This window comes from Rhea pennata, chromosome 1 (assembly GCF_028389875.1).
Source record: "Rhea pennata isolate bPtePen1 chromosome 1, bPtePen1.pri, whole genome shotgun sequence".
NCBI classification, from domain to species: domain Eukaryota; kingdom Metazoa; phylum Chordata; class Aves; order Rheiformes; family Rheidae; genus Rhea; species Rhea pennata.
In genome coordinates, this window is record NC_084663.1 from 76,341,439 (window position 1) to 76,366,620 (window position 25,182).

General features: G+C 38.8%; 1 protein-coding gene and 1 long non-coding RNA gene across 2 annotated transcripts; one reads left to right on the forward strand and one right to left on the reverse strand.

Annotated features, from left to right (window-relative positions):
• Window positions 1–1,930: 1,930 nt before the first annotated feature.
• LOC134149320 (1-acylglycerol-3-phosphate O-acyltransferase Pnpla3-like) lies at window positions 1,931–22,840 on the forward strand. Its single transcript, XM_062592331.1, has 9 exons — window positions 1,931–2,305; window positions 7,308–7,540; window positions 8,414–8,479; window positions 12,576–12,785; window positions 13,925–13,985; window positions 16,106–16,318; window positions 17,352–17,484; window positions 18,722–18,838; window positions 22,116–22,840. The coding sequence occupies exons 1-9, from the start codon at window positions 2,119–2,121 to the stop codon at window positions 22,405–22,407; spliced, it is 1,512 nt and encodes a 503-aa protein (XP_062448315.1). The 5' UTR covers window positions 1,931–2,118; the 3' UTR covers window positions 22,408–22,840.
• Window positions 18,919–25,163, reverse strand: LOC134149327 (uncharacterized). The gene is made up of 2 exons (XR_009960399.1): window positions 24,987–25,163; window positions 18,919–21,550 (listed from the first exon to the last, which is right to left on the reverse strand). It is a non-coding gene; the product is annotated as an uncharacterized LOC134149327 (long non-coding RNA).
• Window positions 25,164–25,182: the final 19 nt, after the last annotated feature.

Here is a 25,182-nt window from a genome sequence, read left to right on the forward strand (position 1 = left end):
CTCTCACGGTACTGTGTGTTTTATTTAAGGATTGTTTGAAATCTTCCTGGATAAAACTAGTGATTGCTCAATGTGGCTTCAAGCCCATTCAAGTTGAAAAAGGGCTTGAATCCTGCCTCTCTATTCCTGGGATTGTGCTCTGTATTAGTAAAAATTGCACAACACAGCCTCTCCCAGCTGTATTTTCAAAGTATAAGCTCCTCTCTGACACTTTTGAGATATTGTTAAATTCCACTGCTGGGATATGATAGTGGATGCAAGGAGCTAAAGAGTTTTTCTGTGGCTCTAAGTGAGGCAATTAAACCCTAAAGGATTTCAGATGTACCATCCTCCATGTTTTTGTAGTCCCGCTCTGGGCAGCTCTCCACTGGGTGAGCTGGTTGTTGTGGATTCCTGTCTGGGGTGCTCCCCCTCTCCAGCACTACAGAGTGAGCCTGCTGGAGTATCTGGGATTCACTGGAGATGGAGACGGGGTTAGGTACCACTGGCAGTTCCTCTCACAGGTTTTGGAGGAAAACAGTACATTTTACAGAGAGTGAGGTCTTGCCTGGAAGTGTTCAGACAGCTTTTGAGAACTTCTGGATGATGTCGGTAGGGAAATGCTTGTGGCATATCTATGGCCTGTGATGCTGCACACTGCAGAAATACCTGAGCTACCTGTGAAAAATACTAGTTAGACTTGAAAGCATGATGGTATGGCTACATGGATGCAGACGAGTCAGTGTTGCTTAACATATACACAACACCACTTTAATAGAGGGATATTATGTAGCCACAGATAGATTGCTGCACAGTGATGTGCTAATAAATGTATGGGCTAACTTAAATGCCATGTGGCACTGCATTGAGCAGTATGAATTCTGTGAAGATGACTGCAAGTGATCAAATTAACCAGCTACTGCCAACGAAGCTGTTAGTGTGCTGACGGATATGTAAAGGTGTTCAGATGCCACTACAAGACCTCCAAAAGTCTGTTGATACCTGGCTTCTGATTTTGCTAAATTAGTCAGTTGGGTACTTTCAAAACTCTATTAAATGCCATTGTATATACTTAGACTTTGCATTTAACTGCTCTGCTTGTTACTTCTGTCTGCAAAATGTTGATTAAACATACCCATTGAACACAGAAATGGTATAAGTTAATGGTTTGAAATACTTAGGAAAAGCATATTATAGAATAATCTTCCTTTTATAAGCATCCTAGTGTCATGAAATTTCTTCTCTTTATGAAGTTTATTACAAGATTACTATTTAAACAGTGCTTGCTCCTAAATCAGGTCACAAAATACAAATGATTATATAAACCTAATTCAATGTATTCCTTTGAGCCTCAGATAATCAGGATAATTGCTAAATCCGCACTTTCCTGTTTTCACAGCATATATGGGCTACATGTGGCAGAGTGTTTTCCAGTCTAAGGTGTTAGTGTAAGCGTCCGGTCACTGCTAAACAAGTAAAACACAGAAGTCATGTTTATGTGCTGCTGCAAGGCTAAAGGATGTATTTTAGTGATATCGCAACAATATTGTCAGAAATTCCTCTAACCGAGTGCACCCCCCGCCCTGCACCGGGGGAGGGGGAGGCAGAGGGGCAGCCCTTGGGGGCGCGCCGGGGCCACGGGGGCGCGCCGGGGCTCTCGGCCAGGGCCCTTCCCCAGAGCTTCCTTCGGAGGTGGGGGCCCCGGAGGCGGCCGGAGCGCGCAGCCGCGCAGCCCCGCGCCCCTGCGGCCGCGCCACCGCTTTGGGCAGCGCCGGCCCGACTGAGCCCCGCGCCTTCCCCGGGGGAAGGGGAAGGGGAAGGGGGGGGTCTCGTTTGCATCTCCCCTTCGATTGGCTGAGGCGCTTTGTGCCGTCACAAGGCGGGAGGGCGCGTGCCCAGCGGCGGCGTGGGATTGGCTCGTTCGCGCGCTCGCGGTGCTGGGCGTGGCCGGCATGTAAGCCGCTGGACGGCCTGCGCCGCTGTCGCGACGTCGGTCGGTCGGTCGGCCGGCAGCGGCTGGCGCGCCTCGCCCGCGACCTGCGGCACCTCTTCTTTTTCCTCTGCCTGTCGGCCCACCCTGCGCCCGCGCGCGGGCGTTTCGCGCCCCACCCCCTCTCCGCTGACCCCCCGCCGGCGACGATGCTGGACCGTGAGCGCGGCTGGAGCGTCTCGTTCGCCGGCTGCGGCTTCTTGGGCGTCTACCACATCGGCGCAGCCACCTGCCTGCAGGAGCACGCCCCGCACATCATCCGCGACGCGCGGCACATCTACGGGGCCTCAGCCGGGGCGCTAGCCGGCGCCGTGCTCGTCGGCGGCGGCTCTCTGGGTAAGCAGCCTCGCCCTCCTCCTCCTCCTCCTCCTCCTCCTCTAAAGGCGTCATGGGGGGGAGGGGGAGCTGCGGACGGCGGCTGCTGCGTGAGGGGAGCGCGGGGCCGGCAGTTACTGCTGCGTAAGGGGAGCGCGAGCACGGGGGGGGGGAGGCGGTGGTTGCTGCGTTACCGCTATGTGAGGGGAGCGCGAGCACGGGGCCTGCGGTTATTGCTGCGTGAGGGAAGAGCGAGCGGGCGGCAGTTGCGGCTGTTACAGCTGCATGAGGGGAGCGCGAGCGCGGAGGGGTCGGCAGTTGCGGCGGTTGCTGGTGCGTGAGGGGAGCGCGAGCGCGGGGGGGCGGCAGTTGCGGCGGTTGCTGCTGCGTGAGGGGAGCGCGAGCGCGGGGGGGCGGCAGTTGCGGCGGTTGCTGCTGCGTGAGGGGAGCGCGAGCGCGGGGGAGCGGCAGTTGCGGCGGTTACAGCTGCGTGAGGGGAGCGCGAGCACGGGGGGGCGGTGGTTGCGGCGGTTGCTGGTGCGTGAGGGGAGCGCGAGCGCGGGGGGGCGGTGGTTGTGGCGATTACTGCTGCGTGAGGGGAGCGTGAGCGCGGGGGGGAGTGGGGGTCGGTAGTTGGGGCCGTTACTGCTGCGTGAGGGGAGTGCGAGGACGGCAGTTGCGACGCTGTTGTGTGTTGGGGGGCTGAAGCGGCTGCAGGGACGACTAGTGTTTTAATTTTTCTTTGCTTTCAAATTAACCTTCGCAAGGGAGAACGTGACTTCTTTTCTGAAAACACTTGAGAGGGTGGCATGGCCTTAGGATCTGCTGGATTATTATTATTTTGCTTATGTCTCATCTTTATCCCATGCCTATCTTACCCTTGAGTAAAACACATGAGTGTTTGCTCAAGGAAGAGGAGGAGACAAATGGTGAAGTTGGTATATCTTGAGTGGATGTTTAGCAACCTTTCAGCCTTCTGTACCTGTGTAGTCAAATGGTCAAATGTTCTGGGTTTACTGCCAGATGCAAAGTTAGATACGTGTGTTGATACTCCGAGCTCTCCTTCCGAGCTCTCCTTCCTCTCTGCTTCAGAATTAGATCGGGTTAATGACAATTGCTCTTCTCTGTATGCGAAGTAGAGGACTCGAAAACTGCAGGGAGAGCAAGAGGTGGCTGAATTTTAACATCCTTCAAAGCAGGCAAACTAACACTCTCAATTTGAGATAGGATGTTTATACTTCATTGAGAAATAATAAATATATCTCTTCTGTAGTCATCTTTGTACATCCAGCCTCAGTTAGCTTTAAGTTGCTCTCTCTAAAGCTTCTCCTTTCTTGAGGTAGGGTTTAGGAAGTTAAAGTGAGAGCTTAGGTTAGCTTTAACATGCTTTTCCTCTTTAATCTGTGCGCAATGTATATTTCTCTATATGCCAACTGGGATTTTTGCTTTTCTGTAAATGATAGATTTACTTTGTGTGATTGCAACCTAAAATACTTTATTTTATGGGTAAATGCTTTCCTCCGCAATCTTGAAGAAATGGAAGGGTGGTAAAACTTGTGAATATTTCTCTGTTAGAAGAGATTTTAAAACTAGCTGCTTTGTAAAACCTGTGAATCATTGTAAAGTCCTCAGACAAAGTAGGTATTCTCATGTTAACTTCGTATCTTTTTATCTGTTTTCTATGATTAAGAAAATTATTTTTGTGAAAGCAGAGGATGATAAATAAGCTCTAAAAAAATTATATGTTATAATAATTTGATATATTTCATTAGTTCCTGGGTAGTGTACAACTCCTTTACATTGATATAATTTAATATGCATTTTTGCTATTAAGTCTGCAGTTGTGGTCATGTGTCTTACCTCATGTTTTTCATGAAAAAAGATTTTAGCTTTTTGTCCCCCACCCAACTGTGCATATGTATATGTGTGTGTATTTATATGTGGAAAATTTTTTTTACTAAAATTCATGTGTGTATTTCCTCTATTCAAGGTTGTAGCTAGATGTTTTAAGTAAAGCACTTCTGTTTTTGTGCTTCCCTTTATATGTTGGATGGGTAAACTGCCTAGAATTTCAAGTTTGACTTTGTGTGAATCTTAGCCATTGAGTAGAAAGAAATTGTATGTTTCTAGACAGAGGAAGAACCTTCCTTCATTCAGTTCAGAGGAAGGTTTTCTTCTGTTTTAAAGTTTTCTTCAATGGAAAACCTAATTGTTTAATGAGAACATTAATTGCTTTATTTCTGTTATATACCAAGAATAAAATAGTTTTGCCAAAATCTGCCTAAACTTTTGCTCTGACTTGAGCTCTAGCCCCCTCTCTCTTTCTGTTGCTATGGAAAGCCAAAATTCCATTTCCAAGTAGACTCCTCTAACAGGTAACCATTTTGGTCCTGTTGAGTGGCAGGGGGAGAAGCAAAGAAAGGTGGAGTACTTTCAATTATTGAATTAATTAAGTTTTAAATTTTCAGTGTTTTAACATCACCTACTCTCAAAGAAACACAACACTTTTTTTTTCTGCCTAAGAATACGTATAATATTTAGAATAAAAATCCAATAAAATATGTAGACTTGAACTTTTTTAAAAAACTTCTCCCCCAAAAGGCTACCTCACATGTAATTCCAAAAAATATTTTTTCTCCTGAGTTTCAGATTTTAGAAGTACAAGAGAGGGAGAGGTAGAAATGCTTGTGTGTGGAACAGATGTGAAATTAGACCTAATTTTGATAGGCAGTTATTTTCTAAAAGGAAGCTAATAGAAGGGGAGTTCAAATCTCAGTTGTTAGAGGTCGTCAGTTTTGCAGCTATTTAATTGGGTAAGTAAAGTGAGCTGATACTTGCCTGACTTTGTTTACAGGGAAATGAATAGCCATGCTACAGGAGTGGTAGAAAACATTGGCCTACTTTATTTCCTTTTGTGTAGGAATAGGACTCAGTGCGGATGAGTGAAGTTGTTAACATGTTTCATACTTAAGCATACCTTACCCTTATATTTCAAAGGACTCTAGCCAGAAAAACAAGATCAAATTTTGGCAGAGAACTGAGACTGTTTGCATTGTTTGTTCAGGTGCCCATGTACCCAGTGTTCCTTGTTCTGTTTTCTAGTGACTGCAGCTTATGTACTTGGTGCAGAAGTTTTCAGAGATACACTTATTTCTGCAAAAAGAAAATACTGTATTTAGTAAGACTGCTGTTCCTGGACAGAGTTCTGGTAATTTAGAAATAAGGCCCATCTCAGAGTTTTCAGGTGTTCAAAACACTATCTTTAGACATTTGAGAGGATTGCTAAATTAGTTTATTAATATTATATATATATATATATATATATATATATGACTTATATCTGAGTGCACAGTAATAAATAGCTAAAATCGTCTGTGTGGCTGCTTTTGAAAATAACATTTTCACTTACTAGAGTGTGACTTTTGCCTTTTTTTCAGCTATACATAAAGGGTGTTTTACTAACATAAGCATATATTTGATCTTCAACAGTGAACTGCATTTAAATTTTTTTTCTGGTTTTTGGGGTGGGATGCAGAATGAGGCCATGATGTCAGAGTAATTATGGCCCAAGACTTCACTCCTGAAGGGTAGAGTGCAAAAAATCCTATATGGTAAAAACAGAGTATATCTGATGCTTTGGTTTTATGTGGAGATACTCTTTTAAACACAGACTGTTGGTTAAGTGAGGGAAGAATAAGAAAATTTAAGATAATACCACTTAACTAAAAGATAACATTGTAGAAAGCTGGTGTTTTGAGAAATTAATCCCAACTCTGAGACTTAAGAAAAGTAATTTCCAGTGCAGTGCTACTAGTTCATGTTTAGTCTGGCAAGTTGGATTCTGTTTATTTAGAAATCAGCTATGTAAGTTAAAATATGCAAGTTCTGAACGTATTTTTGGATGACCTTGCAGCATATCAGTCTGGATAGTGACCTGTTACTTTGACCTTCCTTCCCTCTCCCTGCTCTCCCATCAAGCAGACCTGTTTATCGTGCAATATCCCCAAAGTATGCCCTAGAGAGACAAGATAAAGTAATTTTTAAATATTTAAACAAAGCCTTGCAGGTGGATGAGATGTTATTCTTGTTAACTTTGACTAGATGTGTGCTTGTTAAAGTGGTTTGGGTGTTCCTGAAGAGCAATTAACCCAGTCTTAACAGCCATTTATTCTGTAGTGGTTTGATCTAGCTCCTAAACCTAAGGATGATATAACTGGAGTGAAATTGATTGTTACGTATTGGGGGGGAGGGGGAACTTATGTGAAAACTTGGGTGAGAGGTGTTAGACCTCTTCCCTGCTCATTGCTTAAAAGAAAGGAAAAAATCTCTTCTCTTCCTGACACCTACCCCCAAAAAACCTACAGATTTCCTTCTTAAAGTTCCCTACCATAATGAGTTCCTTTTTATATATCACCACAGTAAAGGAAACAGATAATAATTTAAGATAAGTATCTCCTGCAGTGCCTTGAAAATCTAAGGTTGATTTAAATGCAACAAATGTCACTGGTTGTGACAAACCTAAGTGCTTTGCTTCTTCAGTAGAGATACTGTGGGCCTTAAATCTGTTTATTCTACACTGTAGATTTCTTGGATGTTGCATGTGGAACACATTCATGCACAGATGATTCATGCTTTTGGAAGGTTATTCATCTTGTTCGTTAAAGAACATGCTTCTGGAATTACTGCTTGCTAATAAAAGCATATTATATAGATATTTTACACATACAGTCTACATATATGTATCATAAGCATATGAATATAAGTATCACAGCTTAGCGGCTGGGTCTTCATCAAATGAGTTCCAACTGCTTGAAAATCTAAAGGGCTTTTGTTTCTTAATCTGTTAAAAAGTTTTTGAATTTTCATGCTGGTAATGAGAGAGGAAAACCTGGAGCTCTAGAGATGTTATACTGGAAGTGTGTGTGTGTGTGTGTGTGTGTGTGTGTGTGTGTGTGTGTATTTTTTTTAAGTAATGTTACTCTGAAATATCTTCTCTTCTTAATGATGTGCTTTTTACTTACAGCTGAAGCTTGTGCAGATGTTCTGGCATTAGCTAAAGAAGCTAGAAAGCGAAATCTTGGTCCCCTTCATCCTTCTTTTAATGTGATAAAGATAATAAGGGATGGACTAATGAGAAATCTTCCAGAAAACACACATCAGTTGTCATCAGGCCGGCTGTGTATTTCACTAACCAGAGTCTCAGATGGTAAAAATGCATTGATATCTAATTTTAACTCTAAAGAAGAAGTTGTCCAGGTATGTTTGTTTTCAATAACTGTATATGACAACTTTTTGAAGAATCTGTCATCTTAAGTCTATCTAGTATCATCCATTGGAGTTTCTTTTTAAATATTTTAGAATATTGTGACTTTCGTCATATTTTAAAGATAAGCTTCATTATGCTGAATTTACTTACTAATTTTCCCGGCTAACATACCTCTGTGACTTGTCAGTAAGTAGGTGTGAGTTTTCAGTTTTATGAAGGGTAAACGTGTCCTTTAATGTGCTGTATATGTAATGAAACTATATCTTTATGAATAAAATACTTTTTAAGGTTAATCTTATGAGAACGATGATCAGGAAACAATCAAAAATAGCTTTTTAAATTCTTAGTATCAGTAGAAAAGCTAGTGTGATATGATCCCAGAGTTTCAAGGTTTGTGTCCCCAATTAGTTACTTTAGTTAATCAGAAAATGTATCGCTTGAGGGAATGATTATGAATTACTTCTTTCTAATGACATGGTAATTAGCATTACTTAAAATGGTCTTTTAGTGAGTTTCATATGTTTTTACTCAGATGGAATGTGGTTATATTTTTAAAAATGTGTGGAATAACATTTCTTTTTTTAACTTTCTAATTAAAAAACCACTTGTTTAGGTTTTTATTTGCTTGATCATTTTTTGATAACATCTGAAGATAATACTGTGAAGCAGTAGACTGGAGTACTTCGAGACAGGGAAGAGAGGTGTAAATCTAAAACAATTCCAGAGTTCATTTTTGTATTAATGTTATATTGACAGTATATTTTCTCAAGACCATTAATTTTTAAATGGGGAAGCACAGATAGATGATACTTCCAATAACAGAACAGTTATCCTTTAATTTATATGGTCTCATTTCTTCACAGGCTTTAATCTGCAGTTCATTTGTTCCTATTTATTGTGGCCTAATTCCACCATCATTTAGAGGTGTGGTAAGTCTCTATTCTATTGTTAAGATCTTAAAGTAGCTCTAGCTATTAAACAAATATGGAAAGATGGTGTGCTTGCTTTTGTTTTCCTCGTATAAAATTAATACCTTTATCAGAGCTTTTAGTACTGCAGCTGTATATTACAGCCTTTCAAATGTATAAGGAAACACTGTATGTGTTAGAAATAGAAGATCTGTTCTATATACTTCTTCCCCACACTGAAACAAACACATGTCCCCTTAAATTTCACTCATTTCTGATGCAGTAATTAAAAGAAGGTAGTCTAAACTGGCAAAATAGTGAGAAATTTTAAGGAGGAATGTTTAAATAAGACAGAGATATTGGTGCTTCTTCGCCAGCATAAATTTATAGGAAGAGTACCTTAAATACGTGTTCAATTAAAAAAAAAAAATCTTTTAAGAGATTATATTGCATACTTGTGTATTTTTGCAGTAGATAGGTCTGCCTTAAAACTAGATTAAAGTTTCATATTCAGTTAGATATAAATCAACCTTTTAATGTTTTCTGCTGTTGGCTTTTATATTCAGTGTAAAAAAAGGTGCTTCTTAAAGGCGAAGTATCAATGTGATAGTGTCTTCCATTGCTTAACAGGAATTACTGGTTACAAAACCTCTTAATACTTTATTACTATACTGGGTTTTACCTGATCTCCCATTAAAAGGGCAACATCTGCAGAAAAGTTAAACAGCGTAATTTGTTGCAGGTATTCTGAATAACAGATATGGAAACCCATCTGCATTTCATGTCAAGGCAATAGCATTAATTTTACTTTTGCTTTCTTTCCAACTTTGGTGCTCCTTAGGCAAGAAGGGAAAAGTATTGAAGTAGAATTCAAAAGCATCCTTAATAGTAGTTTATTACAAGCTGTTTTCAGGGCTGATTGGAAGTGCAAAAAGGTCAAGGACAGCCATGAAATACGTATTTTTTCTTCACGCTAAAATTAAACCCAGAAATGATTGAAAATGTATAAAGACGTTTTATTTATTTGTGTTTTTAAATGTTGTAGGCCCCCTTAAACTCTTTCAGATTAAAAGTATTACGAAAACAAGACATTGGACTCAATCCAAGGCTTAGGTGGATCCAGGCTAATCTGCCTATTAAGTTCTTGCCACCAGACGACACTATTTTAAAAGGCTTAGTTCAGACTACAAAAACATCTAAGTGATACTGTGTTGGTTCATGTTTTAAGGAAAGTCACTACATCCATTTGACCTTTGCAATGATTGTCATGTGATTTTAATGTATAGGAGACTGAGAAAATACTGCAGTTTATTTGTGTCATAACTTGATAAGAATAACACACTTGCATATGCTTGGATTGACTTTTGTAGAGCTTAAACACAGCAAAATGTCAGATATTTAAACTTTGCAGTATGGCAACATTTGTTAACTGGCTTGGTACTTCATGAATTCATGCTTTAAACAAAAACGTGAGAGTAACCTAGAATAGTTGTACAATGCTAGTAATATGTAACAACTTAGGGCACTGCTCTTGAGTTGTATGCATTTACTACAAAAAATAAAATTCAGAGTGTTTTTAGAGCAATTTCTTCCTGAGCACATTACACTAACACAATAAATGTAAGTAAAAGCAAAACAGGCATTTTTCTGTCTGAAAATGTTTATCTATCATATAAAACAATTTGTACTTCAATTTTAGGCCACTTATTCTGTAAGCAATTGAGCTAGCAAAGGTTAATTTCCTATGAGTTTAAGGTCTTTCTCCAACATGATAGTTCTTTCTTCTTCCTCTCCCTCTTCTTTTTCCCTCCTGCCTTTGGTAAGAGTTATGTTGTGACATGTCATGGGCTGTATTCCCAGCCTGGCGGCTAGTGTGATATTATCAAGCAGAGTGACTGAGAGCTACCTGTCTTTCCCTTACTAGGTTAAAAAAACAGGGATCAATTGGGGGGGTCTCTCTCCTTTATTTAGCTGCTAATTTTAAAGTTTGTGAATGTTTATTTGCCACTTCAAACATAGCAATAATTTTTGATTCTAAAAGATATTAGAACTGATGGTCAGAAACGGCAAAAGAAGTTTAAACTTCTAACTGTATAGAATACTTACCCATGGCTATGTGCTTCTACCTCCTTATAATTTCAGGAGAGGGCTGCGTGCTATGGCTCCGCCTTTACGTCTTGGCCAAACCTGTTGCGCTGTACTTGCTACTTCACTTCCTCATTGCATATATATGATAGCATAACAGGATTGTTTAGTCTGGAGACAAGAAGGTTCAATGGGCATCTTAGCAATGTGCATAAGTTACTGATGGGATGGTGTAAGGAAGATGGAGCTAGACTTCTAAGTGGTTCCCAGTGACAGGACAAGGAACATGGAAACTTTCAAACATGGAAAGTCCTATCTGAACATAAGAAAACCCTTTTCATTATGACAGTGGTTGAGCAGTGGAATGGGTTACCCAGAGAGACTGTGGCATCTCTGTCCTTGGAGATAATTGAAACTCAACTGGACATGGTTCTGGGCAACCTGATCTAGGTGATGCTGCTTAAGCAGGGTGTTGCATCAGGTCATCTCCAGATGCCCCTTCCAACCTCAACTATTACAGAATCACAGTGTGGTTGAGATTGAAAAGGACCTCTGGAGATCATCTAGTCCAACCCCCCTGCTCAAGCAGGGTCACCTAGAGCATGTTAGACAGGATCATGTCCAGATGGGTTTTGAGTATCTCCAGAGAAGGAGACTCCACAAGCTCTCTGGGCAGCCTGTACCAGTGTTCTGTCATGCTCACAGGAAAGAAGTTATTCCTTTTATGCAGGTAGAACTTCCTCTGTTTCAGTCCTCTTGTCCTGCCACATGGCACCACTGAAAAGAATCTGACCCCAGCCCCTTGACACTTGTCCCTTAAGGTATTTGTAGACATTAATAAGATCTTCTCTCAGTCTTCTCTTCCCCAGGCTGGACAGGCCCAGCTCTCGCAACCTTTCCTCATAAGACAGATAATACTCTGTGTTTCTGTTTCATGTTACATGCCTGTAGTAGGTTTGTCAGCAGCGGCTGCCCAGTGCTGGTCAGAAGAGTGTCCGAGAATGCTGATAGGTCGGAATAGGTTGCTCTGGAAGAGTCTGTTGGATAAATCGCTCTGACCTTTGCTCCTCCTAATTTGTTCCTCATAGTGCTCAAAAAGGAGTAGGTCTCAAGCCAGACAAAATTAATAATCCAGGCTGCTCCTGTTCAAAACATTATTTCATTTCACAAGGGCCTGCAGGTTCTAGTCTGGAATGCCTAATCTGGAAGGAGGAAACTGCAGCCACCTAACAGTAAAGCTGATAATGAGGAGTGGTCTTTTGCCACTGTTGAAACAAACCGACTAAAATGGGTGCCACTGGAGAGTAGTTTCCTGTGAGTTACTGGATCAGTTGTCTTTAGCCATAACAGCTAGATCAGCCGCACCATAGATCTGTTACCCCAATGCAGACTTCTTCAGTCCCTGAATTTTAAAATATCTGAGATGGTGATGCACTGAAATTACGGAAATGGGTTGCTGGACATGAAGGGGATAAAAGCATAACCTGAAACAGCTTCTAAACTTCCACTCAAAGCAAGTTAGATATCCATGACTCTTGTCAGGGATCCTAAAGCATTGTTCCTGTTTAATTGCAATTTCCTTCTGTCCGAATATTTATGATGCTTTTATATCAGAAGTTTTTGAAGAGCAATTCTGAGTAACTCTTATTCTGTCTGAACGGTTTAGTATCAAATAACTTTAACTCAAGTGTAAAACATTTTATTTACTTCTGTTCTCCTTTCTACAGAAGTACTCTGGTAGCCCTTAACTTGTTAGAATGTGTGTTGTATAGGATTATGTTCTTTGAAATGGACTTGTTCTTTCTTAAAAAAAAAAAAAAAAACAGAAAATCCCAAAGAGAGTACTAGGTTTCATATGTTATCTATAGAACTACAGGCAGGAATTTTTTTAACTGTCGTTAGGGACAAACTGTACTACTGTAATGTTTGGCCCAAGAAACTGTTTTATTACATTCTTAAATGCTATTTAATTTTTTAAATGGGAAATCTGTTAGAAATTTTCAGTTCTTTGTACTTCTGCTAATCTTCGTAGCGCTATGTGGATGGAGGAATCAGTGACAACTTGCCTCACTATGAGTCTAAGACTACCATCACAGTTTCACCTTTTGCTGGGGAGTGTGATATCTGTCCAAAAGGGAACTCTGCAAACTTCCATGAAATGAATGTGACCAACACCAGCATTCAGTTTAGTTTGGGGAACCTTTATCGTTTAACACAAGCACTCTTTCCACCAGAACCTAAGGTAACACACTGTCTTCATGTAGTTGATAACTCAGTGTTTCTTCATATAAAAGCTTTGTTTTTGCAGAAAGCTATAGTAATCTACGTATTTCATCTACCATGTGAACTTTCTGCTGACGTTTCCCTTATTTCTATTTTATTCATAGTCTTTTCTCGTTCCCTTTGTTTTTCATGTCTCAGACTAAAAGTACATGTCCTGTTACTGGCTTTCTGTATTTCTTTAGAAATTGGCACAGGATTATATTATAAAACTAACACAGGTAGAATAATGACTGTGTGTTTATAGTCCTTTCATGTCTATCTGCTAACCAGGTGCTTCAGAACTTAGCAGAATTTTTAAAGCTGCAATTTTTTTAAAAAAACCTATCAATTAATACTTGATACAGGCAATTTGCCTTTTAACTTTGTTGAGCACTGTTAATTGCAGAACTGATGAAGAAAATACCATTGAATTGCAGTTGATTAAGCTGAAAAAAAGGAGAACAAATTTTACCAATTGGCTTGGGATATACTACAGAGGAGAAGTAATGTTCCTGACTGCTATAGATGTATTCTTAAAATGAGAATTATTTTGACCACTTGAAGAAAAAATGTTTAAATTTTACTTATGTAAGCTTTATTTATTTATTTATTTATTTTTGTCTAGGGCTTCCATGTACATTATTAAGTGAACTGGTGTTACATCTGGTAAAAGATGTTTTCGTGTGGAAGACATAAATTTGATCTGGAGCGTGAGAATTGCACAGCTGACTTGTTGTAGTTTTGGGAAATGGGAAGGACTAGAAGGAAGAGGGGAACTGGCATATTCCACCAAGCCATTCTGCTTTGTTGTTCCTTCCATCTGACAAAGCAGCTAGTCAGGGAAAGAAAGGGGAGGAAATTCTTGCAAAACTTACACAATTAGAATACTGTCCTTTTAGATAAACAATTCAGTGTATCCTTGATGGTTGAAAGACAAGTTTGCGTATGCATCATCACAGTAGGTGCATAAACTCGGATCTATTTTATTACAGCAATTGTTAATGTAAAATTTTACAAGAGTGGAGGGCAATGGATATGGCTGTTTTCAATTCTGTAAAATGTTGGTTTTTAAGTGGAATTTCATTTTATTTGGCTGACTCATTTATCCTGTGCTTGCAGGTACTAGGAGAGATCTGTGAGCAAGGATACTCAGATGCTCTTAAATTCTTAAGAGAGAATGGTATGTTACGTTTGTGGCTAATTGTTGATGATGTGACCTTAACCTGAGTGTAAAAAAAAAGCGGGGGGGGGGGGGGGGTTGTGTGTGGGTAATAGGGACTAGCATGAAAACATGAAAAGTTAAGCTCTTGTTCTGAATTTGAGTAGATGTAAATAGTTATTACAACTGTATGATTTTTATGAGGTAACTTGTGCTGCCACATTGAAATTGCAGTTAGAGGTGAGGTTTGGGTTTTTGTCACATATATGAAGTGCGTATTAAGGTATTGTTAAGTGAAATTACCAAAGAATTCCAGTTCTAGAGAACTGAAGTTACTAGTTTTTTTGGGGTTAATCCTGAGTAGGAATAGGCTAGTATTTCCCAATTCTGTGTAATCTGTATGTAGCTTACCACATCCTCTTTCATATCATACAAGTGAATTTGTAGGTGAAGACTTACAGTTCAGAATTGGGAGCTTGTTAACAATGGTATTAAATCAGTTATAGACAAATCCTTAGTCTGTATCATAAAAGATTTTACAAGAAGAAGATGTTAGCGGTTGTTGGGACCCAGATAAGTTTAGGAAGAAATATTGAAAGTTGTTCTGATCTGCTTGTGAATCCTAGTAATGTAGTTTGTATCAACATAAATATTATTGTCCTGCTCAATTTTGAGAGAGAGAAACAAAGATGGTAAATTCTTATTGGCATGAAATAAATCATATAGTCAGACATGCCTAGTGCCTGTACCCCTTGGTGCAAAAGCAAACGGGAGATAAAACTATGTCAGATTAGAGGAATGGAATTTTAAGCATGATTTCTGTAGTATTACGGTTAGTATCAGTTGCAGTACTGTAATGCAGCCACAGCTTAATGTGCTCACTGCCGATGCTCTAACTACTCAGCTTGTCTTGTAATAATTTCTTCGCTGTTAAAGGTCACTGTTCTACTTAAGAGTTTGAATTTTTAGTAATGCTATTGAATATTTACTGAAATTATTAAATACTAAATTTTTAATGCTTTAGGTATTGTTAGCAGGTGATTAAAAGCACATTATACAAAGATAAACCAGCCTCTAATTTGGGGTTGTCTGTGCTAAGATGGACTCTTCTGCTGTACTGTACCCACAAGATTCCTGTGTGCACATTCCCATCTGTTTCTGTATCTGAGATTCCTTGCTACATTTCCTTTGTGCTTCCCTCACATCCTGTGCGTATTGTACTGAAATCCTCCTTTTTTTACTACTGATCCTGTGATCACCTTTGTTCTTATTCTGTCATAGGTTTGTCTTGCTTCCAGCTCAGTTGGTGATAACTGTAGCCTTTCCAAATTCATTCATTATGCATCTCCCATCTCATTAACCCGTTTCAACTCTAGGAGGGTGTGTGTTTGTTTTGCATCTAAAACACCGTAGTTCTGCTTAATTCTCTCTGTCTTTCAGGAATACTTGTAAGTAGGAAATAGATCCTGCGGTATGTAGGTGTGGATCCCAGTTAAGTTCTGTAGTCTTTATATAATAGCTTCATATAGATTTTCTGGAAATGGAGTATGAATATCCCTCTTGTATATGTAACTTTGTGCTCATTATCTAGTGCTTGGTTCTAAGCTATAAGTGGTAAATATTAGTGTCTTTTATTAATGAGAGTGTATCAGTTTTGCAAGACAACCTGTGTTGATGTAGATCTGTATTTTATATGGAGCCTAAACCGATATTTCACCATACTCATTTTCCTTTTCCCACCCTATTATGACAGTGCCTCAAAGCACTTACGTAGTGTCTGCCGTTTCAAATTTACCAAACTGGTCTGATGTATGTTGTAGGTGTTTCCTTTCAAATAGGAAATTACTTTTCCTCCTTTTTAAACTATTTTTATTATTGCTAGAAAACAACTTTGGTAACGGTCTGTGTATCCAGTGCAGTTTGTTAATTATTCTTCCCCCCCCCCTTCTTAAGAACTTGTTTTAAATTGAGACCTAGACCTGCAGAAAACTATTCATGAATACAATTAAACATGTGTGGTTACAAGACCAAGTGGTATTTGATATTGGATAGATAATGTTTCCTCAGAACAGGCCTTTCTAAGGTATTCTGCAGCCCTGTGGATCAAGTCTGCCCTAAGTGGAAGTTCTTGACTCTTTCAGGTATTCTGAGTGACTCAATTTATGTCACTTTGTCCTTCACAAAAAGAAGTCCTCAGGAAACTGTGCAGTGTGTTCACCTTACAAACAAGAAAACTAAGTTGGAAAATGGAGCAGAAACTTTGAAAGCTGAAGTAGTTAATAACCAGCTGAGACAAAATCCGTGGCCTTTAGACAAGAGCATATTTGAGAGTCTTCCTCCCAGACTTCGTAAAGGTATGTTCTTCAGGCTATCGTATGATAGCCTCTGAATGACAAATTTTGATTTTTTTCACTTTTTTCTTAGCTTAAAACAAGTAAGCTTTTTCTTTAATCTTGTAACTCCTTGTGAAATTAAGAGACTGGCTGAACCTGTAAAAGTTTTTTTACATATTTATTAGATATGAACATACACATGTTGATTTAGCTACAGAAATAATACAATTGAATCTAGAGAAAGAAGTTGCTTTCAACACCATAGAGCCATAACTTGAATTCTTGATTGATTTTGTGGATATACTTTGTATATATGTAGTATTTTTATATGATACTTTGTTTCATGACAAAGATGAATTTCAAATCCAAACATTGCTTACCTTCATTTTATTAATAAAAAAGGCTTTAGTAGATTTCCAATTGTCTGATTTTTCTGTCCTCTTAAGATGATGTTAATAGACCAGAACACTTACTGATTTTAAAAAAAGAAAAAAAAAAAAAAAAGAAAAGAAAAAAATAGAAAATAAAAAACTTCTAACTAGGTTCTTTGTAGATGCTGACTGGTATTTTCAAGATCTGAAATTGATGATCTCGGTGACCTAGCAGAACAAAATGTTAAGTATGAAGTCTCTGAAAACAATATGTAATGACTGGAATGCATGAAACTCTAGGCTTTTAGCTAACTCCTTTTGAGTTTTGGAGCCTCTGACAAGATCAGGATGCTATCTGAAGTAAATAATTATTTTGGGGGAAGTAAACTTCACATCGTCTCATAATAAGTTACTTCTGAGACTTATTTAAGACTGCTTAAAGGTTCTGTGGAGTGTCTTTTTGTTCTTGTAAGATGAGTCAATACTTCTCATATTTTAAAGTAACTTAGAGAAGGTTTACTATAACAGTACCTTAGGATTATTATTTTTTATTCTCTATTTGATCCTTATTCAGTAACACTTGATAATACCGACTGGACTAACAATCATCAAATCACTTGAAGAAATTACTTGGATTGTTTTCAAATAGTCTAACATCTTTTTGAAAAACGATTATCCTTTAGCACTGCAAGAAGCTTGTAAAGAACAGAGTGGATTCTATGCTCAGTTCTCTAAACTCTTCCCAATGCGGGTCATGTCCTATCTGATGCTGCCATATACGCTACCTGTGGAATCTGCTTATTCTGTTGCTTTACGGTAAGGATCTTTTAGAATTACACTTTTAAGAACTTACCCATTTTTGAGTTTTTTTTCAGTTTTGCAGGCACTCCAGTGCTCTATAGTTCAAATGCTAACTATCCAAAGATCATAATTTCTACCTAGATAATGCATCCTTCTAAAAACCTTTATTGTCTAAGGCTACAAAAATAAATGTATTGAAAAGACTTGTAAAAACTTTACACTTACCTAGAAATAGCTTTCTTTTAACTGCCAGAAAGAAGCACCCTTAGGTGTGTTTTCCAGGAGCAGATTCTTTACAGCTACTATCTTCTTCAGTGATATTTGAACGCCATCCAGGTAGTGCTTGTGTTGTACCTTCTTTTTGAAGTCAGGAGTGAAATGTGGTAATTTATTCACTATGTATATTTTCTTACCCTGTTTGTTCAGGTTGACTCAAAGTAGTACTCTAGAAACTGGAATTAATTTTATCAGGTTTCTAACTGTTGTACAAGACAAATTACACTGTAGCATGAGCCCTAAACTCACTGCTTGCTTAAAAGCATTCCAGTCTATGAATAGCAAATGTCATTAGTATCTATTGAATATATTTGTATATAGTAGTATCTATAGAAAATCCTGGAAAAGCAAAGAAATGTTCTATAAATGGAAACACATAAAACTGCACTAAAATACCTTGTTTCTATGCCACTTCACTTTTTTGGAGGGTGGAGAGAAAGCAAGTTTCAACAGGAGTTTTATATGAGGTTTTTCTCCCTTCTTCCCCTTCAGTGGGGCTGAATTCTCTTAAGAGCATTATGTAAGGGAAAAGAATACATTTGTGACATTGTTCTGTCTTTGCCTTCCTTTTATCCTTCCATCCTGCTGTTCTTCCTTCAACTCCCACATAACTTTAGGCTGACTAACAAGTTCCAGTGTACACAGAGAGAGTTCACAGAGCCGAGGGTTTTTTGCAGGCTTCTTAAAAGTTTTGTGTAAACTGCACATCCTGGTCAGTCATCAGCATGTATGTAGATAGGTGATGCAATATTAGCTTCTGCCATTTTTTCTTCACTTGTAGAAGGGAAATGGGTAGGACAGAGGGAAATTTAGAGGTGTTGGGAGGACCTAGACGCTGTGTCTGTTGAGGGAGTTAACTTTGGGAGGATGAAAACCATGTTACTTTGTTGGAGGTTGGACATGGAAATGTAAGAACATGTTATGTGTGAGCTCTGTTGTTTACAAAGCAGTGTGTGTGTTTTGGTTTTGACTGTAGGTTAGTAAACTGGTTTCCTGACATTCCTGATGATGTTCGATGGATGCAAGAACAGCTTTGTCAGATTGCTGGTGCAGTTTATTCCAGGGCTAAAAGGAAGCTCTTCTGTGCATTCAGGTAAGTTGGTGTGCTGCATGCAAATGATGCATTCTTAGAAGTTTTGACTAAGAGGAAAAAAAATCTCAAGTACTGGTAAGTTTCGCTCTCAAAACAAGATTTAATAGTTTTCTCAAGGATAACACAAAACAGGTTTTGCTGTTTCTAATCCTTAGGGTTTTTTCTTCTCCTAAAGTACATTGTCAGGAGTTTGTTTGTTTTTAATTGATCAGTGACTGCTTGGGGTAGGTGAAGAGCTGTTGCCTCCTAATAGGCTTGTACTTTTTGGGGAAGGTTACAGAACAGCCACTGAATGGAGAACAGAGACCTTGTTTCTGCTCTGCTCCACAGTAGCAGGAGCAATCAGGAAGAAAAGGGAAGAGAAGCTTGCTCCAAATGTTCTAAATCAGATGCGGTGGGTAGGAACTAGAAAACTTTGGGAGAAAGACTACGTTTTTAGAGTCTGGACAGAGAAGGTTATAATAGTAAAAAGTAGATGAAAATGAGCAGGAACGGCAGACTTGTAAGATAGCTGGGAAGAATTAAGAAAAGTAAAAACAAATACTGAAATTTTCAAGAAATTTGTATTTCTGTGGAAGATAAACCCCTAGTGTAACCTGGTTGTAATTAGCTTCATTATTCTTCTCTTATCTCCAAGCCTTTCAGACTTTTTACTTCTGTTAATCTTTCTAGCGCTATGTGGATGGAGGAATTGGTGAGAATTTACACAAGTATGAATACCATCACAGTTTCACCTTATGCTGGGGAGTGTGATATCTGCCCAGAGTGGAACTCTGCAAACTTCCGTGAATTGAATGTGACCAGCACCAGCAGACTTTCTTGTAAAAATAGGCTTTCAGTCTGAAACAGTGAGTTGCATAGCCATATCAAAGTAGTGATACGAGCAAAGAACCATAGACTTTCCCTCTCAGCCTAAAATGCTCATAAATGCAAATTCTCTTAAGATTCGGTTTAGAAACCAGAAATGTATGCTTCAGTAGAGTGGGTCAGGTCTATTTTACAGTAATTTTTCTAATGAGTGATGACTCTCTCCTCTCCTGGAGTTGCTGGAGAGGAGGTAGGAGAAGGGGAAATGGAACTGGCCAGAAAAGTTATTAGAACTGCACAGAATTCTTTAATGCTTCATAAAAGCTTCCCAAAAAGATAGCTGTAGTGCTGGAGACGGCAGGCTGCAGCACTTATTTCAGTGAACCCATTGCTACGTTCTGGATACAGAGGTTTTTTTGTTTTTGTTTGTTTGTTTGTTTTTAAAAAAAAACAGTTTACTGCTATTTGATCCAAATGTTCTTTTGGTTTTGTCTTCCTCCTGTTTACTAATAAAGACAGATGAGGAATATCAAAGATGTTCTTCATTGCCCTGCCAATGCTATATACTGAGTCAGTCAGGAATGCAGATTTGACGCATCTGCCTGAGAAGATCTGTCTGAGATGCATCTGCCTGTTTCTGCTTCCTTGCAAGAAGTTCTGCCAGGTTCTGAATTGGCATCTTGAAAGTTCTGATTCTTAGGCTCCATCCTTTAGAAGTAGAGAGTAGTCAGTCTTGAAGTTTCTGGCTAGAGAAAATCTTCAAACCTTAATGATTTTGAGGCTTGAGATTTCCTTCCCTCTCTGGAAGCATTGAACAATGGCTATAACATTAGGTTGTTAAAATAATTTTTTCACAGTACTGAGTTGTGCAGAGACTTTGGAAGCATCTAATTCCTGTACATGAAGAGCTTCTCCAAAATGAGTTAAAGCTTTTTCTTGTATAATCTTGGTATGCTTTTGAGGCCATCTGTCTGAACAGAAAAGGAGTTTTTAGTATCATCTACTATCATCCTAGTATCACCTCTCCAGTTATTTAATGTCATGTATCATCCTATAACCTTTTTCTTTTTTTCCTTTATTGATGTTTCTGACTCTTTTCACAATATATGTGGGTCTTTTGCTTTTATGCTTATTTAGCAGCTTCACATTGCTTGGATTCCAGCCTTACCAGTCTTGAGATTTTCTTCATCTGGGGGGATGTTCAGAAGAGAACATCACAAAGCTGGCTCAGCTGTAACTTCTCATAGGAGGTTATTCTGTCCTTGGATCTTGGTCAATCAGAATTCTTGTTTCTCTTGTGGAAAGGGCAAGATCTTGGCCATAAAACAGGGCATAGTGGTCATGTGGCTTTGCCAGCATACTTTTATAACTTAAAGGTGATTAACTCCCACTGAGCTGTTTAAATGTTTGGACTTTTAAGTTTTCTGAAGCCTTTCTTGAAGTAGATTCCCTCTTCAGATGGCTAGGTCCTCAGACTTTGTATGTGGAATCCTGCATTGTATTCTATAGATGACTCTTACTTGATGGTTATTGTAATTTGTTTCAGCATCCATCAAGAACTTACTGCTGCTTTTACAGAGAGTAATTTCTCCCTCCCCCCTCTTTTCTTTTTCCCTTCCCCTTATGTCATCAGATCCTGTTTCTTTAGTTGTTTTGGAATCAAATTTCATTAAAAATTGAGCTGTTTACAGTTTAGAAATACTTCTAGGAAACTCAGCCTAGTGGCTGGTATCTTCTAAACTTCAGGTTGGAAACTGTCACTGAAGCATGTGCATGGAGAGTTTGATTTTTTGGTGCGTTTGGTGGGAGGTTGTCTTTTGCAAAAATACTGCAAGAGCAGAGGGAGAACTTTGAAAGAAAAAGCTAGGTATTTTTGGTGATAACTTCAGTTTCCTGTTTTTCAGACTGGAAAAAAAAAAGAAAAACGTGGTGATTAATTTTCTTTTTTTTTCTAGTTTAGAGAGTTCTGTTCAGTCTTTTAGTTGAGATTTAGCTGGTTGTAAAGTGAGAAGCAGAGCCTGCGTTTGGGAAACTGAACAGCTATCTGTACTACTAAACTTGTAAATGTTGAGATTATACTTTTTAATGTTGGGTTATTGCTGTGATTGATAAGTAACCAAATATTCCAAGTGGATAGCTGGGGAAGATCAGTACCATTTAAGAGGTAATGTGCAAACTAAGTCTCCCCTTCTGAACTTACCAGACTAGTGTGGTGACTTTCAGTGCAACTACTCTATACCTGCTTTTGAGGACATCACATAATGGCAAGGGTGCCCTTCCTTTAGGTAGGATCATTTCAAGATCCTGTTCCTGTTGTCCCCGATCCTAACTCACGAAATGCATTAAGAATTAACCATTTTATTGACCATTTTTTCCTCTAGTGTTCCTCCTCATTCAAAGTCTGACATATGAACTGTAATAGAAATGTCACTGAAACACTACTTTTTTTTTGTTCGTTTTTGTTAAACAGGAAAGACAACTATGCATCACTAAGAAAATGTCAAACTGCCCCTTCTACTGTGGAATTTCATTCTTCATACTGTCATCTTAAAACGCCTCACTCTTCTGCAGACCTTGAAACCTGGCTCTGGGACTCTTCATACTTCATGCACTCAACCATGAAACATGCTTCTGTTAACATAAAGCAGCATTCAGACTTGGATTCCTATCCTACTTTTCTCCCAAATTCTGATGAATCTGGGTTGGAAATAGATTTTGACTCTTCCTCAGAGAACAGTTTTCAAACTGTTCCAGAATATTAGTTTGGAAATAGTTTCCACAGCTTTCAAAATTCCAAATTGGCAGATATATTCAAATCCTAAAGGATTAAAGCTCACTTTGTTTATTGCCAATAAGTCTTGGAAAACTCTTTGTTTACAGCTTCATGACAAATCTGCCTTTGGAATTCTACTGTTCTAAGGATTATAAAAACAGTGGTTACTATACTAAGTAACAAACTACACTTTTCTTATGTCACCAGCAGAATGAACCGTAGTAAGACAAACAGTGTCTCTCTGGAAATAAATCCACTTACAGTATAAAAACTCTTTGAACAGCTTGTTAGACAAACATTGATAGCAAATAGTATTTTGAAACTATAATTCTTAACAATATTGTGTTACGATTATTTTTATGGCACTTAAATGAAATTGGACCTGTACTTCATAAAGGGAATTACACAAAAGAGCTTTGTAATGGCCTCCAGTGTCTTTGCCTTATGTTTAAACATATTGCTGCATTTATGGAAAAATTGCCTGCATGAGATACTGTAGGAACAGTATTATTCCAGGTTATTCTGTATATTTCCCAGTTCTTCTGTGGCTCCTCCTGTACTCAAATACTTCAAGGGGACAAAGTAGTAAGAACTGGGACAGATTCTCCTGAAGTGTAAGCAGGTGCAGCTTCAGATATTTCAAAGGACTTTTGTATACTTAACAAGGGCTTAATTCTCAAGTAAGTGTTGAAAGGTAGGTAAAATAGTGGCTGTGATTAGCAAGCAGTATTTGAGAAAGTATCAAGTTTAATGGCATATCTTAGTGTATGGTAAGTGCTGAATGGCATTTTGGTCCTCCTCCTAACTGTTGCTCAGTCATTGTTGATGACTTTCCTTCTAACTTCAGGGCTTTTCTCCCCTTCCCTCACTTCCTGTTGCTTGAAAAGAGGAAAAGGGGTCCCATCTGTTTTGGTAAGATAGAATAGCCCAAATAAAGCTTTTCAGTACTGATTATCAGAAGAATCAAACATGTAAGATTTAAGCTGGAAACAGTAATATGCAGACATGTGCAGAGGTCATAAATCATGGTTGAGAATCAGCCCAATCATGTTTTTACTGAGTCATGAGGATTTTAAACACTTTCAAAGTATTGTATAGTTTTAACAAGGACAATGCATTAGTGTATGAATACACTGGAAAAAGTAAATAACTGTGAAGATTAACTGTTGTCTTAACATCTTGTTATGATGTCTTTTACCTGTACGATTTTTTTTTAAAAGGTAGAGGAAACTATAATGGCTTTAACGAATGTAATAGTTATACACACATGTGTATGTGTTTGGGGGCAAGTGTGTGACATTCGAAGGCTTTTCATGCAGGGATGTGAATTTGGTGCCACTCAGCTACAGCCCAGTGAAAGAGTCTTTATCGAGTCTCTTGTGCTTTATTGAGTATCTTGTAAAAGGAAAAGTGATGGGTATGTGATGCTTAGAAGAGAGAAGAGAAGGATTTTTTTTTTTTTTCCCCTCATGGAGCAGAATGTTGACTTCAAATATCTAGGAGTCTTTCAGATAACAGAAGCTAGCTTTTCTAATTGGACCAACCTTTAAGCAGTTCCTCAGCTGTGATTTCAGTAAACTTGAGGTGCTAAATTTACAACACTAACAAGCTTTTAAAATGTTAAAGGGTGTTGGAGAAGGTGTCTGGTTATCAATTTTCATATTACTGATTGGTGCTATTTAACTGCCAGTTTGTTTGTTTCTTGTTTTGTGTCTTCAAATTTGCATGAACAGTTGAAAATATTACTATACCTACAATTAAAAGATAAAAGATGTTTAATTTGTCTTTATTTGTAACTTTAAACTTTCTGTGATCTCATTTTACCATGTTCTGTTGAAAGTTAGTTTTACCAGTGTCTCTTAGAATTCAAGCATGAATGCCAGGTTTCCTTTCAGTGTACTGGAAAAGTTCTTTTAAATACATGTGAATCAACCTGAACTACTACTACAGTTCTGCACAACAAGCATTTGTTGTATCAAAACAGAATAAAAAGATTAAGGTCTTTTTAAGTTTGCTATGCTCTCCCTCTGATTATTGTACTAGTATTTTTCTCTTCGCTTCTTTCAAACTTACCTTCCCTTTTCTGGAGTATAGGACCTCATACAACCTAAGTCAGAATGTCTTAATTTCACAGAATGGTTAAAGGATTTAATGATAATGACATAGCATTTTAAATAGTAATTTGAGTGGCTGCTTTAAATTTAGAGATGTGTGTTCATCCAACAGCAGGATCTGAAAGTGACAATTTAAATTAAAGCTTACTTTCTTTGCAATATATCAGTTATTTGCAAAACAACTTTTTATGCTTAAAACGACTATCAGGCAAGGATACAGAAATAGGGAAGAAAATGTTCTTTGTGCTTGGAGGGAGAAAAATTAGCTTTCCTATCTTACACTGAATTACTGTTCTAGATAGGCTAACATAGACTACAGACGGTTAAAATAATCAGCCTGACTTACTAAAGCCCCGTGAGCTCTTCTCAGAATTGTGAATGCGCTACTCTGTAACAGCGATTCATTTCTTGCGGCTGGCTCTCAGAAGCTCGGTGCTTCTGTCTCATTACTGACCTGCACTGAGCAGCAGCGTGTGGGCCCTTCGCCTCCTCCGCGAGGAGGCACGTGAAATCCGATCATGCTTTTAGGCGGTAACTTCTGAGCCGCGTTGCCGTGTTCACTACTCCTTAGGGAAGGCCCGAGCGCTGTTGCTCCTCTTCGTCATCCTCCGCAGCAGCAAGCCCCAACGCAGGCCCCGCCCCACCCCCCA

Coding starts and splice junctions, on each gene's coding strand:
- LOC134149320 (XM_062592331.1), top strand. CDS start 2,119: ATGCTGGACCGTGAGCGCGGCTGGAGCGTCTCGTTCGCCGGCTGCGGC. Junction 16,319..17,351: donor TCCTCCCAGACTTCGTAAAG/GTATGTTCTTCA, acceptor ATTATCCTTTAG/CACTGCAAGAAGCTTGTAAA. Junction 17,485..18,721: donor GCTTATTCTGTTGCTTTACG/GTAAGGATCTTT, acceptor TTTTGACTGTAG/GTTAGTAAACTGGTTTCCTG.